We start from the raw sequence: 16,574 nt of genomic DNA on the forward strand, positions 1-16,574 counted from the left end.
TTACTCTTAGGCTCTTTACTTAATGAGAGGCCCACCGCAAGTAATATTCACATCAGTTTTTAGAATTCCGAAAACGTGGTAACCCTCGACGCTAGCTGTGGCCCAACAAATTTTGGCTGAAGAGTTACGTGCGCTGGAGAGGTTGCTTTGCCTGCAAGCTTCTCGAAAGTGCACGTATTTTGCCTCAATGCAGCCAAAATTTGCAACGTCAAGAACCCCAGGTGGTCGTAACTATATAATCCGCTGAGTCGGTATACCGATCAGGTCTTTGCCACAAGTAACCAGGCTGCATCGTTTGCTTCTGCCTCATATAGTGGAGACCTTGCGGCTTCCCTAAACACCAAACGGTAATTGAAGGTGAGGAAAAGGGTTCCGCTTACCTCACAGTGATTTATAGCTTGATGGGTGCGATAACGATTTCGCTATAGAACTAGGAAGCAAACCTGGCCAGTCGCCGCGGTGGCCGAGTGGTTATGGCGCTCGGCTGCCGGCCCGAAAGACGCGGGTTCGATCCCGGCCGCGGCAGTCGAATTTCGATGGAGGCGAAATTCTAGAGGCCCGTGTGCCGTGCGATGTCAGTGCACGTTAAAGAACCCCAGGTGGTCGAAATTTCCGAAGCCCTTCACTACGGCGTCTCTCATAGCCTGAGTCGCTTTGGGACGTTAAACCCCCATAAACCAAACCAAACCAAACCTGGCAGCCTGGTTATTTTTGGCAAAGGCGGTACGCACGTTGAGCGAGAGGCGGACAAATGAAGAAAGCTTAATAAGCGGGCTCGCTCATTACTGCCGTGTGTCGCCCGTGTATCAACGCCACAGAGGTGCATGGTTTCGTAGAGGGACGATTTGGGAAGGCGCTAGAAATAAAGCCGCTCAATAAATACAAAGAGGACCTGAAGCGCTCTCTCTATAGAGCGAAGGCGAATAGCGCGAAACCGCTTCCGCAGGATGGCAGCAACCGGAGGAAAAAAAAAAAAATACAGGGCACGCGCAACAAAATGAGATTCTTATATACACTGCATATCTGCCTCGTTCGTAATCGAAAAGATAAGCGAATTAGATGTCAATCAGTCGGCGTCACGGACGAGGAGTTGTACAAAGCACATGTCGTTGTCGTATCACACGCGCTCTCTAATCACGGTTAACGGTCGCACGTGACTCGATGCGCTATATACTGTATACGCATGTTCCTATTTTCTCGTACGCGGGCCCGTATTTGGCGCTCTTATATCTTTTGATGAATGTATAGCAGCTCACTCAGCTTCGCACATCTCAGCGGGCGCTCGGGTGTGGAGGAAAGTCAATGTTACCTATATGTTGAGCTTGGAAGGTCACGAAGTGGTACTTCGAGAAGAGAAAGACTGGCTCGATAGAATACAGGAGGCCTTATACGAACAATCATTAGCAATGTGTATTTGTCCAGCATCTATACCGAACGATTGGCGTGTGTAGCTGTACATTCTTTTCTCGTTTTTTTTTGTCCCCCCCGTCGAAAAGACGCAGCAGCGGCGATTCGAACCGCCGAGCTCGTTCCCATGATCATGGGCCACCTCGGCGGATACAAAGCGGATGGGCGCCACGCGGACCTTTTACTTGTCGCACACTGCATGCTAGCTGCTGTGATGGAATGCGCTTCGCGGCCTCCCCGCATGCGTGGTGTCGCGGTTCGGGTTACGACATGCGCCTGGCCCTGAGGGAGCGCGTCCCCGTTGCGTCCGCGGCGCCTTGGCTGAGTTTCAAGGGTCGGTCGGGCCGCTGGCTGGCTCTGCGGCGGGGGAAACAACGGCCACGCGTTCACATTAGCTTCGCGCTTAATGAGGCAGTGTGCAGCTTCCTGCACGCTGTTACGACTCTGCGGGGACGCTCGGAAAAATAACGGCGAGGAGAATATAGCGTCCATAGGCCGGAACTCGCTGTCTTGTTGACGGCCAACCTGGAAATGTGGCTAGGTACGCACGGTGTTATGAAACTTGTAACACTTTGGCACGGTGTGGTCAGCTTGCATTGCCCTTTAGCTTTCTGTAGAAGAGGCAGTTGTAATTGCAACCATAAGCAAGGAGCGACTCGATGCAATGGAGATGCCTCGATTAGAAACGTGAAGTTTATCGGTTTGGTTTAGGCTTGTCGAGTTTCAGGCCCCAAAGCGACTCAGGCTACGGGGGGCGCCGTAGTGGAGGGCTCCGTTAGGTGGAGGGTTCGTTAACGTGCAGTGACATCGCACAGTACGCAGTGCTCTCGCATTTCGCCGGCATCGAAATGCGACCTCGGCGAGGATCGAACCCGCGTCCTTCGGGTCAGCAGCCGGGTACCATAACCGCGGCGGCTTGAGAAACGTGAAATGTGCCCATAGTGCTGTTCACATTTCCGAGCCCATCAAATGATTTTCGCGCCGTATCGAAAATGAACGGCTTTCGCGAAACTTCTGAGCTAAGAATTGTCAGCAGTCGCCCTTTTGGAGGACGGCTCAGGCGATCGATGCCCTTCCAGACCAGCGTATAAAGAGAAAGAGGGCAAAAAATGTGCTAAAATTTAGTAGCCACGAATGTGTACGCGGTGTGCCCTGTTTGCAAAACGAAATAAATAAACAAACAAATAAATAAATGCGGGAACCAGATGATAAGCGTTCATGGTTTCACAACGTTTTGCCCAGCTTTCGGACTGGCTGTTTTGTACAGCCTTGGTCTAAAGTCGTGAGGCCGCGTTGTTTGCGTTTCCTTTTGTAGTGGGAAAAGGTCCTGAAAGATGGCGATTACGTATATAGTTGGTCTCCCGTTGTGGAAGTGTTTAAAGTTCGAGGGGGTGCCATAAAGTGCTCCGCTTCATGTCTGAGAAAGCGCCTGGAGTCTTCTGACGCGGACAGGGGGTTCTGGCGGAGGAGAAATTAGTCGCTAATTTGAAAGTGGTTGAGCAAGTTGCGGATACAGTTAGGGGATCCTGCGACGCCCTTCGTCGGCGCGCGCGGCGCGCTTCCTGTAGCTCCTCCTAGGGGCAGACCAGACTCGTAGAGCGCAACTGAATTCGATCCCGCCTGCTGTACTTGCTCTCTCTCTCCCCCCCCCCCCCCCCCCTCCTCTGCGTTCGCGAAGTGGAAAGCAGCCGCCATTACACGGGCTTTACTCTATAGCACCCCAGGGGGTCTAAATCACTCCAGAGCCTTCCGATACGGCGTCCCTGCAGTGATAGCCCACGGTATACACATGACTTCGGCACTTAAAAAAAAAAACTTTATTAGTTCATTTATTGCTATAATTATCATACTCCGGCGATACGCTCAGGAACGTGCTGTCGCCCCCTATTTCGCGGGGAAAAATGCGGAAGTGGAGTTTCGCCTTATTTTCAGTCACGCCGAAGTGTGCACATGTATTACGCCGAGAGATTGTAAGCAACAGAGCTATACAGCATACTTGCTGAACAGGGATGTTGTAGGATCCGTTGGCATATAAGCTAGCCCCCCGATTTTCATCTTGAACGCATGCTGTTATGTCCCTTGCACCGGTGGAGACGCCTTCTCGTAGTAGTAGCAGGAAGTGGCCTTATTAAAATAATAGTAAAAAGGAAGCAAAAGGTTTTTGCTAGCCCCGGCATCTGCCGTCGATACTGGAGCACCTGAGCTGGGGCAGCGGAAATAAAGGATAGCAGGCAGAATGGAGAAATGAAATGAATGAGGTGAGGGGACAGGAAGAGAGGATAGGGGGAGAAGTAATATGTACAAACTATTTACATAAGAAGAAATGTGTCCAGTTTGTGCTCGTGATTAGTTCATTTTAGAGGAATTAAATCACACACGCGCACAGCACTGTGTCGGTTACAACTGGAGTGGGGTGTCCAGTTGTTAATCGTCCAAGGCAGAAGTCGCGGAGCGTTCGGTCACTGCGTGTAACTACCTGACGGAGAACAGACGGGTCGCCAAGTCCGCCTGTTCGAGGAATGCATGCACAGAGGCACACCAAGGTTCGCTTACGGGTGCGCGCACTGCCCTGCGGCCACAATTGCGTCTTGGGGGAGTCTGGTATAGTATGTCCAGCGCCCTGCCTTCTCGTAGGCGGGGGACGTTCTTTTGACGGGAATCGCTCTGCCTGTGGTCTCACTAGTGGTGAATTCCAATCGCAGGCCCGGAGCGGTCTGCACGCTCTGTGACAGAGCGCCTGAATCCGGCGCAGAGCGCGCGACCTGAAATTGCGATTGGAGTACACTTGCTTTGGCCAGAGCATGTAGGGCGCCGCTATCACCGCTGAAAAAGAACGTCACGCAAACTTCCGGTCGGATGCGCCGATTTCGGCGGAGCAGTCCCGACTGCGCCACGGAGCAATCTCGGCTCGGCAACCGCTCCTTGTCTACGATTGGAAGACGCGATCCATGCCTCAGATCTGCGTTTGGAATACAGTTGCTCCGAAAAGAGCAGAAATCGTTGCTCCAGAAGTGCTCGAACTCTGCGATTGGAAGTCACCATAGGTCAGAGCACGTGAACAGCACCAGGAGAGGGGGGAAAGAAGAGGAAGGGGCGAGAAAAGTGTAAGAACAATAATGCAGATCGAGGCCCTTTTCACGTTCGTGGACGGCCTTGGTGTTGTTGCGTGGAATACCGCGCGAGTGGGTGCATGTATAGAGCGGGAGGGAAAGCCTCCCCGTGTAAAGCCGGATGGCACGCGACGCGCGCGCGGCGTTGTCGTCGAAGGTTATACCACTTTAAAATAACCTCGAAGGCGTCCCTAGTAGGCCACCTAGCTTAGATAGTATCCATTCTTGGTAGATTAATAAGTTCGTTGTTATTTATTCAGTGCCGCCACACGCTAGTGATGGCACTGCTGGTTTCTTTTTTCTTTTTGCTCAGCGCTGATCTCGGAGGCTAGGCCGCACTCGCCTTTAATCTGCTCACGAGGGCGTTCGTTTGGGGAAAAAAAATGGTGTAATTTCAAATTCAATTTTCCGAGTAACAAATGCGTTTTTGCCAGCCGCTGAACAGGATAGGGCCAGACAGTATACGAAGAATGTAAACTGGTTCCCTCAGTGTGGCTATATCGTTTCCTTGAATCTGGTGTCATTGTTTCGGTTTCGAACACGTCGTTATTGTGGCTGGTCCCTCCAAACGCCGCGGTGTGCTTTAGTTTCGGAGAATTGGAATGATCGCGGCGATAACGACGACACCGTCTCGACGGGAGCCACGCCCTACACAAGGCCGCCGCTATGCAGCGTCTACGATCTAAAGATAAGCGCATCTAAAGCACCTGCTATCTAAAGATCGCAGGTGCTTCAGCCGTGATTGCGCTTCGCGTATGCACGTCGGCTTGCTTGGATGAGCGGCCAATCTCCCCTCTCCCGCAACGCTTCGGAGCGTTGGGGGAACAGTCTCGAATCGTGGGCTTTGGATGCCGTCACGACTGCGGCACAGGGAGTGTATATGTATGTGCACTCCGAAGTGCCCTCTCCTTAATACTCGCATTGCAGTGCTTGCGTATTCTATATACATACGGGCGCCTGTAAATAACAGCTCGTGTGCACGGTGCGGCGTCCGCGCCGTGTAATAACACGTGATATCTTCGAGCAGCGTGCGCTCACCATTTTTTTTTTTTGGGGGGGGGGGGGGGGGGGCCTCTACTGTAGATAAGCGCGATGCACTGTGCGATCAGATCTTCTCCCAGCAGCGCCCCCTTCTCAGGCACGGCGTTTCTCAGCGTTGTTTGCGGGGAGAGCGCCCTTGCTGGGCATTGTTAAGTGTGCGGCATTTCTTTGTTTTGTTTTTTTTTTCGTTTCAACTGGGTTCTCAAAGTAGCAACAGGGCTGTGGCTGCTCAACGCCCGTTCAGGCCAGCGCGTATCGCGATATCTCGATTAAAATAGGCGGCCGCCAAGCTCTCGTTGAGCATCATGGCCCTACCCCCCCCCCTTCCAACCACACACACACACACACACACACACACACACACACACACACACACACACACACACACACACACACACACACACACACACACACACACACACACACACGCACACACGCACGCACGCACGCACGCACGCACGCACCTACGCAGAATCCCTAAACACTAGCAATTGGCATCAGCTGTCGATGGAATTCGCATTATACCACTGGGGTAAGCGCCGTATGCAGTCACTTTTTTTCCCCCACAATTCTTCGCTAATCTGTGCTGATCGGAATAGATCACGGAGAGAAGCTCGGTGCGGTCGTTCAGTTGCTGCGTCATTCGGCTGCGGAGACCAAGGTCGCGGGATCGAATCTCAGCGGCCGCCCCGTTTCGATGGAGGTGAAATTCAAAACATTCCCGCGTGCTGTGCGATGTCAGAGTGCCCTCAGTAACAGCAGGTGGTCGAGATTCCTTCGTTACACGTGGCGTCTCTCTTTTTTTTTTTAAGTTTCCGCAAATGAGTAGTTTCAGTCGCAGGCAACATAGCAGCAAATCAGGCACACGGACACAAAAATAACCGTGGCCTCTTTGCTTTCGCAGACCGCTCCGCGTATTACTACGTATAACTCCGCCGATTGTAGACCGGCAAGCCGCCACGCGACTGGCTGAGAAGCCCTCCACGCGTTGGTTGACTCCTCCTACTCTCGAAGGTCAGTTCAAAAAAAGAAAAAAGAAAGGAAAGGCGGGAGCTGGGACGTTGAACCGGATTTAGTAGGGAAATCGGCCGCACAGGACAATAAGAACACTTGGAACGTGTAGATAGAGTTCCCGCGGTAAAAAGGAGGGCCCGGAATCCTCTTTAGTGCACCTTTAAATTATATATATATATATATATATATATATATATATATATATATATATATATATATATATATATATATATATATATATATATATATATATATATATATATATATATATATATATATGGTATCTTCTGCGGTGTATGCTTTTTCAATTTAGATACGGGGCGAAATACATGCCTAAATAAAAAAAAACTGAATGACCTCGCATTAAAGTACAATCGAACCTGGTTATAGCGGAGTTGAAGGCGCCCGGCAATTGATTCATTACAGCCGTAGGTTCGTTATAGCCCGTGTTGTTGACCGAGCTTCCTAGGGGAATCGTCATTGCTCCGTTATATCCATTATTTCGTTATAAACAGTTTCGTTATAACGAGGTTGGACTGTATAAAAAAATTTGCGCTTTCTTGACAGCCCATGGCACACCCAGGCAAAGCAGCTATCCTTGAAAAGTCATCTCTGAGCGCCTTTAAGTTCTTCAGGGGAGGAGGGGGGGGGGGGGAGCAACTAGGTGGACAAGCACGCGGCGAGCACTCAGCAGTTTCCCGCCAGACTTAGGCTGCACGAGGAGGGCGTGGTGTGCGTTTGTTTAGAAACGGCGGGGAAAGCAACCGTGCACTATCATGTGTGACGAAGGCGTAACGTGGTAGCGAGGAAACAGAAAGGGTCGATCGAACCCTTTTTTGTTTTGCCCACCGGGGCAGCGAAAAGGGGCGGCCGTTATTCTTGGCCGGAGGGGGGCAGCATGCTTTTATTCTTCTTGCCCCAGCTGTTCATCTTCTCGTCGGCAACCTGGGCTCCGTCAATGGGGGGAGAGTGGAGGTGGGCGCGGCGTCAAAGAAACCGGGGGAAACGCGCCGAAGTTTACCACGAGGCGTGTTTCAAGGGCAAGGGCGCGCGCCTTTGTTGCGAATTCTTCACACCCGCTGAACCGAAACAGACTTTTCTCACCTCCTTTCTCCCTCTCACCGCGGAGGTAGTTCCAAGAGCGTCTCTACGCGGCTGCCTCGTGCCTTCTACTTCATTTGTGTTTTGTAACCGGAGGGTCTCAGTCACGTGGTAAGAGCAATGCAGTTTGAGGGCAGAACATACAGTTGAAGCACGTTATAGCGAAGTTGAAGGGGCCTGGCGATTAATTCGTTATAGGCGTAGCTTCGTTATGGCCCTTGTTGATCGAGCTTCCGAGGGGAGCCGTCATTCCTACGTTATATCCATTATTTTGTTATAAACCGTTTCGTTATAGCGAAGTTCGACGGTATTCGTAACGGTATTGCTGATTGAAATGGTTAATAATAATTGCACTTACCCGCCGCGGTGCCTCAACGGTTAGGGCGCTCGGCTACTGATCCGGAGTACCCGGGTTCCAACCCGACCGCGGCGGCTGCGTTTTTATGGACGCAAAACGCTAAGGCGCCCGTGTGCTGTGCGATGTCAGTGCACGTTAAACATTCCCAGGTGGTCGAAATTGTTCCGGAGCCCTCCACTACGGCACCTCTTTCTTCCTTTCACTCCCTCCTTTATCTCTTCCCTTACGGCGCGGTTCAGGTGTCCAACGATATATGAGACAGATACTGCGCCATTTCCTTTCCCCCCAAAACCAATTATTATTATTATTATTAATAATTGAGCTTTTACATGTCACTGAAAACACCGCGAAGTGTACAAGGAACGCGCCTGTAGCCAGTGCCGCTAAGCCTATCAGAGGTATTCATGTGACGTCACGGGTGTCATTCTGTGGTGCAACGCGCAGCTTCAGCAGTACAAACCAGAGCAGGTGGCAGTAAGCTGATTAGACATGCTTGCATCCTTTCGCCGTGCTACATGCACCGAAAAATGGCCGCCACTGTGACGTCGGCGCATACCTCTTACTTGCGTCATGGATGATATCAACGCGCACTGAATGCTATATGGTGGCAGGACCAAAAAAGAATCGAAAATGACATGAACATTGGATATGTGCTTGTGCTCACCCGATGACCTGCTCTCCCTCGCAGTATTCGAGAACAAGGACAAGATCGTGCTGGTGATGCAGTACGCCAGCGGGGGCGAGCTGTACGACTACGTCAGCGAGCGCAAGGAGCTCAGCTCCGAGGAGGCCCGGCGCATCTTCCGCCAGGTGGCCTCGGCCGTCTACTACTGCCACAAGGTACGAGACGCCCCGCGGGCGCTGCTTCGCCATCCGGGAGCTCTTTCGTGCCGAGGTCTTGTACTAAGCTCCGTTAGTGAGGGTCTGTTTTGAACAGAGTCCCCTTTTTTACGTTGAGCTGAAAGGTCTGCTCTTCAGCGAAAGAAAACGAATGGCACGACTATACAGCGCGTGCGTGGCTGTCGGAAGGGGCTTATCTTCTGGCGATTTCAATGCAAAGAACCAGGATGTACCCAATCGAGGCGTTTGATAGCATATAGAGATATGAACCACGCAGTGCGCAGTGACAGCTTTAACGAAAACAAGCTATAGGTTGTTTTCTTTAAAGGTTCCCGCCCACGAGGTTATCCGAGCAGTCTAACCCCAGGCTACCCGTGTTCACCCCCCGGTTAATTTCCTTTGGCGTGCGCAGAACAAGATCTGCCACCGGGACCTGAAGCTGGAGAACATCCTGCTGGACGAGAAGGGCAACGCCAAGATCGCCGACTTCGGCCTGTCCAACGTCTACGACGAGCGCCACTTCCTGAGCACCTTCTGCGGCTCGCCGCTGTACGCCTCGCCCGAGATCGTCAAGGGCACGCCCTACTACGGGCCCGAGGTGGACTGCTGGAGCCTCGGGGTGCTCCTCTACACGCTCGTCTACGGTGCCATGCCCTTCGACGGCAGCAACTTCAAGCGCCTCGTGCGCCAGATCTCCGAGGCCGACTACTACGAGCCCAAGAGGAAGTCCGGTGAGTGGCGAACCCGGTTGTTACACGGTTTGTCCGCGGAAGCGATCTTCCCGCACTTTCGATCGAGCTCCTCGTTCCTCTTGCGACGCCGTCTAGATGGGCTTCCGACAACCGAGAAAATAGAAAATAGAAAGGGGAGCGGTGGCCGGGGAGGGGTAACTTTCACGCTATTGTTTCCGTCGCGGCGCGCACGTGAGGTGTCGGCGGCCGCTTGCCGTCTGGAAGGGAGCTCGCTTAAATGCGGTATATGCACGCTATAGCACCGCCTTGATCGCCGGGGCAGCACGTTGGCCACGCCGGTGCCCGTTGATCGCTTTGTAAAGGCGGGGAGCACGAGCGGATAAACGTGGTCTTCGGTAGCGGTCATTCGTGAGCGGCGGTTCGCGGATACACGTGACGGGCTTTGTCTTATACGGTCTCGCTGTTGGAAAAAAAAAAAGTTATTGAAGGGATAAAAAAAATAGCACGCGAGTGCCGTTCCGTCTGGACATCGAGAGTAGGTCAGTATATAAACGCGAAGAGAGATAGCGGAAAAACATAAGAGACAACGTGAACGCGGAGAGAGAAGAGAAAAAAAGTACGAGCACCTTCGCGGATGGAGGCTAAATAATATACGCGCGCTGTGATCGGGCACGAGAGAGGACATCGTTGGGGGCCTGTTCTTAAATCTGTGCGCTGAATCTCAGTCGCCCTGTATCTTTGTAGGCAGAGCGGAAGTAACGGTAAAAGAGAGAGCCCATAACTGATAATTCCCCAGCCTGCCTTGCACTTCCGCGAAAGGCCGGAGGTGTGGACCTGACCTTGTGCAGTATTGCAAAAGCCGAGCCTAGTGCTGTTCACCGCAAGCTCGCGGTCCGGAAAGAAGGTGTGATTGATGAGAGAAAAAGTAGGGGACCATCAGACATCTGATGCGGCAGTTCTGAGAAAGCAGTTGCATTTGCACTGGATGATTAGTTTCGTGATTTTACTCTAGCCGAAGCTTCGCACACAACAAAGAATTCTTCTGAAGGGTGCAGGTGGGCGAGTGGCGGTGGGTGAGTGTGCAGCCCTCTGGTTAGGGAGTGCAGGCTGCAAATAGTAGAATGGGCGGGAAGAACTAATTAAGAAAATTGCCGGAACCACACCTCCAGAGGAACAACGGTCTTCTCCGAGGCTACAGACGCTGGCATTTTCGCGCTGTGGCTCTGGTACAGCTTTCGCAATAAAATGCGAGGCCTGGTACAAAACAACGTGAACAGGGATGTGGCCTTGCACTGAAACAACTCCAACGGACTAATCAATTTTTACAGAAAAGTGCAGCGCTTTGTTTGTATCATCTTCGGTCTTATTTACTGATTTTTTCAGGCAACAACGTCTCGCGCCCGCTTTGCTTAGTGGTCTGACTAGAAGTCTTACTGCAAAAAAATTTTGAAACAAGAGTTTTTATCGCTCACAAGCAGTCGTCGCCGTACTCACGGTTCTCGACCTTTCTTTCCGCAGATGCGTCGGCGTTGATCCGTCGCCTGCTGACCGTGGACCCTGCCAAGCGTGCAACAGTCATCGACATATGCCAGGACCGGTGGGTGAACCAGGGCTTCGACCACTCGCTGCTGCAGCTGGCCGAAGACATGTCCAACCTGACGCCCGTGCGCCTGGACCTCCTGCTGGCCCTGGCGCCGGCCTCGCCCACGCCCGAAGAAGCATTCGACAAGGCCGCCAACCCGCCCGACGGCGCCGAGAAGAGCGAGAGCTTCGACTTCCAGCCGGCCGAACAGGACAAGGCCATCAACGACGCCAGCGACTCGGCCGACTTCATCCCGGCGGCGCTGGCGGCCGAGCTGGAGAGCCAGAACATCAAGCGCCAGTGCTCCAACGACGGCAGCCTTATGAAGATGTCGAGCGTCTCGCACAAGAACAAGAAAGTCCGCACGTCCAATTCTTCGAGGCGGTCCAGCGTGGGTCTCCTGGGAGGGCCGTTCGTGCACGACCAGGAATTTGACGACGACGACGACAGACCGGAGAAGAAGCCGTCCGAGAACGAAGCTCGGGACACGGTGGAACAGGAAAGCGAAGCGCCGGCGCGCCAAGACGACGGCGAAGTCACCAAGGTCCGGGAAGACGCAGAGGCATCTGTGACTGCAGAGAAGCCGATGGAACAGGGAGAACCAGTCGCTGACAGTGAGGAAGCTCGGAAGCCCGAGGAACAGCAGACGCCGCCTAAGCCTGAGGCGACGGAGAAGCCCACCGCCCAAGCCGAGAAGCCGAAAGAGCCGACGTCTCCGGAAGCAAACAAGGAAGGCGCCACAGTGGCAACAGAGAGCGCCGGCGGCGAAGAGAAGTCGGCGGCGCCGATGCTGGCACGACGTGGTTCGGGAGTGCGGTGTCCCGGAAAGATAGTCATTCCAAAGTGCCTCAACTCGCAGGCGTCGGCAGCGACGAGTTCAGCGTCGCCCAAGTTCAAGGACACCAAGAAGCCGCCGCTTCCACAGACACCCAAGGCAGCCACTGTCGAACCTCCAAATCTGGTCCTGGAAGATGCGACAACCAAGTCCCCGTCCGCCCCCCGCGGAATCAGCCGCGCCGGAGAAGGTCGAGCCCAAGAAAGTCATTCCGGTGCCCAAGCGGGCCAAGAGCAAAAGCCCGCTCAGCGCCAGTCCCAGGGAGAGGGAAGACACCGTGTTCCCTGCTAGTCCTGTGCACCCTCCGTCCGACAAGTCGCCGTCCTTGGAAAGGAGGCGAGACACGGCCTCCAAGGGCATCTTGCGAAGTACGTCCAAACCCCTGCGGGAGTTGTCTGTAGAGGAAAGCGGCAAGGAACCAGAAGTGGAGAACGTGCTGCAGAGCACGGCAGAGATTACGCTCAGCAACCGCAAGAAGGCCGAGGAAGAACAGCAGTCGTCGACACTTTGGGACAACGCGGTTCCTGGAACGCCAGAGGAAGAGATTCCGGAACCCGAGGCCCCGCTGCGCAGGCCATCTCCCGAAGGTTCTGCGGATGAACACTCAAGAGTGGCTACGGACTCGCCTGTTCGCAGCTACAAGAAGTTCACGTTCGGCAAGGACGGCACGTGCATTACAGAGAGCGGCCGCGTCTATGCCCAGCCAAAATCGGATGGCTCGTGGACGACTGTTGAGAAGAAGACCAAGGTCACCCGGAGGCCGAGCAACGCGACCAGCGTGGACGAAGAGATCGTCCGGTCTCCAGGCTTACCACCCAAGGATGAGCTGACCGTTCCGCGCTCCGCCAGCGGCAGTTCGTCCGAGTCTAACGATATCTTCAACGACATGTTCCCAGACTGGCGTACATCGAGTCCATTCGGCAACCTCATGCGGATGAAGAGTTCGATCAAGAAGCTCAACAAAGGTTCTCTGTTCCGAAACGCGGACCCATTCGCCGGTGTGGACACGTTCCGGCGGGAGCGAACGCCCGAGAGGCGCGCTCGCGAGTGGGGACGTCGCGGCGCCGGTCAAGTGTCGGCATCCACAGACAGGGACTCTTCGGACGAAGACGACTTCGACCTGCACTTTGACAGCTCGCACCCACAGGCGTTGTTCCAATTTATGCGCAACATGAGCCGGGACTTCCGCAACCACTGGAAGAGTTTCCTGCCCTCGACGTCTCCCTTCTCGAGGTCTAGCAAGGAGCCGCCCTCGTCGTCCTCCCGACCCCAGAGGGAGACGCTGTTGCGGTTCGTGGTCGACAAGCCGTCAAAGACGACCGGAAGCGAGCCGGGGACACCGCACACTCGCGCCATGGGCGGAGGAGACCCGTTTTCCAAGCGGTCTTCGGGTGTCTGGGACCCTATCGACAGAGCGTCCCTCTTCGGTACGCTGCGCCGCAACAGGCTGCAGGACTTGCCCGGTCGTCACCACGCCGACCGCGGGACCTCGCTGGACCGCGGCGCTGGCAACACCGACTTCTGGGGCGTCCACCAGGACCCTGAAGGGACGCGGCACCGCGTCGAGAAGTGGCTGCACCTGTCCAACGACGCCACCAACCCCCAGGAGACGCGAGGTGACGAAGGTCCGCAGCGGTGCCAGCAGAAGTACAACCGTTCGCAGAGCGACAAGTTTAACCTGGGCGAGAACAGCCGACCTGTCTACCAGAGTGAGATCAGTGTTGAGAGCAACCGGACGGCGCCTCCGGGTGCGCCGTGCAGCCGCTCCCTGAGTGTCAACGAGCGCGGCGGTGGCCGGCGACCCCTGGTCCGCATGCAAGTGTCCATCAACAACCGAGGCAACAGCAACCCGAATGCGCACATCGTCATCACGACACCGCCGTCCACGGCGCGCACCGAGTGCGGGCTCTGGCCGCAGGAAGACTCGGCGCGCCGGGACGATGGTGACTCTCCGGGCACCAACGACTCCTCGCTGCTGGAAGCTCTGCAGACGCGTGGCCTGCGAAGCCTGCTGTCGCAGCGGAGCGGCTCCCTGGCCCGCGAAGTCAGCCCAAGGCGGGGCAGTGGCGGCGAACCCCCGGACCGCCCGCCGCAGTCCGAGCGAGGTAAGCCTGCCGCTGGATCGAGCCTTGCCCCGCCCGCGACAACTGCATGCTGCATGGACGACACTAACGCTCCTAAGGAGGCCGTCGCGCCGCCGCAACTCAACTATGCGACGCTGATGCCGCCGCCGCAAAGGCCCAAGACCATCCCCATCAGCGAGGAGCGGCGTACCAGCGACGGCAGTGTCCACAGCCCGGGCGAAGAGAGCGTGCAGGAGCGGATCCACCGGAAGAGCTTCTACCAGCGCTTCAACGATGACCCGAGGGCGGCCGCCAGGCGCCGCTCCGCGCTGTGGGACACTGAGTACTCGGGGCTCTGGAGCCAGGAGCAGAGAGACAGGGACGATGCAGCTCTCCTGAGGAAGTCCCGAAGCCTTTGGGACAACCATGTCCGGGAGCCCAGGAGCCGGTCCGTCGCCAGAACCATGGGGGCGGCCATGTCCATGGCACCTCAACCCACCATCCGGCACGGCCAGCTGTGGGACCTCAGCTTTGATGCCTCCCCGGGCATTCCGGGGTCTGGTAGCAGCAACCACCGCTGCAACAGGACGGAGTCCAAGGACTATGATAGCCTTGAAAGTGATGGGCCTCCTTCTTAGGGACCTCAGCACAGTGTGTTGCCGTCTGGTGTGTGGTATGCTGCGTGCTGTTGTGCAGCCCATATGGCAACGCCAGCTGCTCAGAGAAGTGCTAGTCTTTTTCCTCCTCGCTTTTCCTCTTGGGCACTCATTGAGTCAGTGCACACAGTTGCTGCACGCTGTGGTTGAGAACCAATGTTGGACCATTGAATGGCCACTAGCTGCTGCGACTAGAGCTCAAGGCACAAAGTCCAAAGGAAGAGCCCCTAGCTCTTAGTGAGAACGAAGAACAAAATGGCCGTCTTTTTGTACCAAAGGAATGTGAGTGTGTGTAAGGTAGTGCATTGGAGGCTTGCACTACAAACTTATTGCATTGAATTCTTTCTGCAGGGTGACGCCATGCCTTTGGCTGCTGCGTCTTTGCCGACGTGGTGCGTCATGCCAGTATGTTGGCATTGTTTTACAGTCTGAGGCATGCTGGTCATTTATCAAACATATTTAATTCAAAAGGCATTCTGCACTGGCTCCCAGCACAGCAGAGGAGCTTTATATTTTTTTCTACTTTGGTACAAAATTCATTTTTACTACCACCGAGTTATGCCATTGGGAAGCACAACTATCATGGAGCTCTTTGCTGATGATATGCATGGCTGCAATGCTGTCTTAATGCCTGCTAGCTTTTTTTCTCGGTTATGCACTTTTGTCAGATTTACAGCTACTGAAATGGTTGTGTAAATTTAAAAAATGTTTTGTTGTTCCCCGTGTATGCAAAACCAGTTATTTTAATGCCGATAATTTACAGTTGTAATCCTGTTGTGCAATCCTGTTTTTTTTCTTTCTGGCACAATTTTACAAATGTGTGTCATCCTCATGCTCACTTGTGAGCACTACCCAAATCATTAATGCGTGTAGTGTTTTATAGTTATACATTATGAAAAAAAATATGATTTTGTATTAGACAAACAACTAGAATGCGTAATCAAATAATGTGAAGGTCTTTGCATACAGCATTTTTATAACTGAGCGCACTGCTCTTGGCTGAATGAGAAGTTGAGTTTTACACTAGCTGAAACTCGCCTGCGAAATTAGAGGAACTGACCATTCCCCAGTAAAACTTTGCTGTCAACAGTGTACCCTGAATACCTGATCACTCATAGGTGCACATAATTTAGCCTGTCAAATGGTTTGTCTTTTGTTAAATAGCATTTGCTATTATTTATTAGCATTTGCACCTTATTCTGATGTAAAGAAACGATTTTCAACTGCAGCATGGCATATATACTGAAAGGTGGCCTGTATAACGTGGCAGAACATATCTCCTCTGTTGATATACTTTGCCTCGAAAAGGTTTAAGTGCATAAAACAGCCCAGCCATCAATATATAATGTCAGCTTATCTGGTAGGTAATTATTGCATTGTTTCATAAGAAATGTGTTCCTGCAACTGCTGTGTTATCATTTCCTGACCTCTGCCACCTTGTAGTCGCTCTCAGCCATTAGTTTTTCCCAGCATGAGCTGCACTTTTATGAAACAGCCTACAGACAACAAATTATCATATTGAGCATTGTTATGGCCTACAAAAGATGAAAACAGGGGTGCTTAAGATTGTCTGTCCTTTATGAATGCAATAGCCATCAGCTCACCTGTTATTCAGAGCACCTGCGCAAATTGTACTGGTACATTCACCATTTGTCAAGTGTTCAAAATTTAAGGTTACCTGTTCATGCTTCTAAGTAAAGATGTCATACATGCTAATTTCGAATCACTGAGGTAATCACGACTCGTGAGTGAGCCTGAACTGTTGAAGACAATACTTTTCATGTAAGCATGCAGTGTCCATTGCCCATTCATTAGCATGAACTCAAGCACTTGTTGCAAGTACTTGTCCAACTTAACCTTTCATGAAGACTTGTG

The 16,574-nt window shown here is 53.2% G+C and overlaps 1 protein-coding gene across 1 annotated transcript in view; it reads left to right on the top strand.

Annotated features, from left to right (window-relative positions):
- Positions 1 to 14,824, top strand: part of Nuak (Nuak family kinase 1) — a 65,186-nt gene extending 50,362 nt beyond the window's left edge. The window contains 4 exon segments of the mRNA XM_077640823.1: positions 8,720 to 8,871; positions 9,284 to 9,602; positions 11,082 to 12,144; positions 12,146 to 14,824. Of these exon segments, the coding sequence (XP_077496949.1) occupies positions 8,720 to 8,871; positions 9,284 to 9,602; positions 11,082 to 12,144; positions 12,146 to 14,681 (4,070 nt within the window). The 3' untranslated portion in view covers positions 14,682 to 14,824.
- Positions 14,825 to 16,574: the final 1,750 nt, after the last annotated feature.

This window comes from Amblyomma americanum, chromosome 10 (genome assembly GCF_052857255.1).
Source record: "Amblyomma americanum isolate KBUSLIRL-KWMA chromosome 10, ASM5285725v1, whole genome shotgun sequence".
Taxonomy (NCBI): Eukaryota; Metazoa; Arthropoda; class Arachnida; order Ixodida; family Ixodidae; genus Amblyomma; species Amblyomma americanum.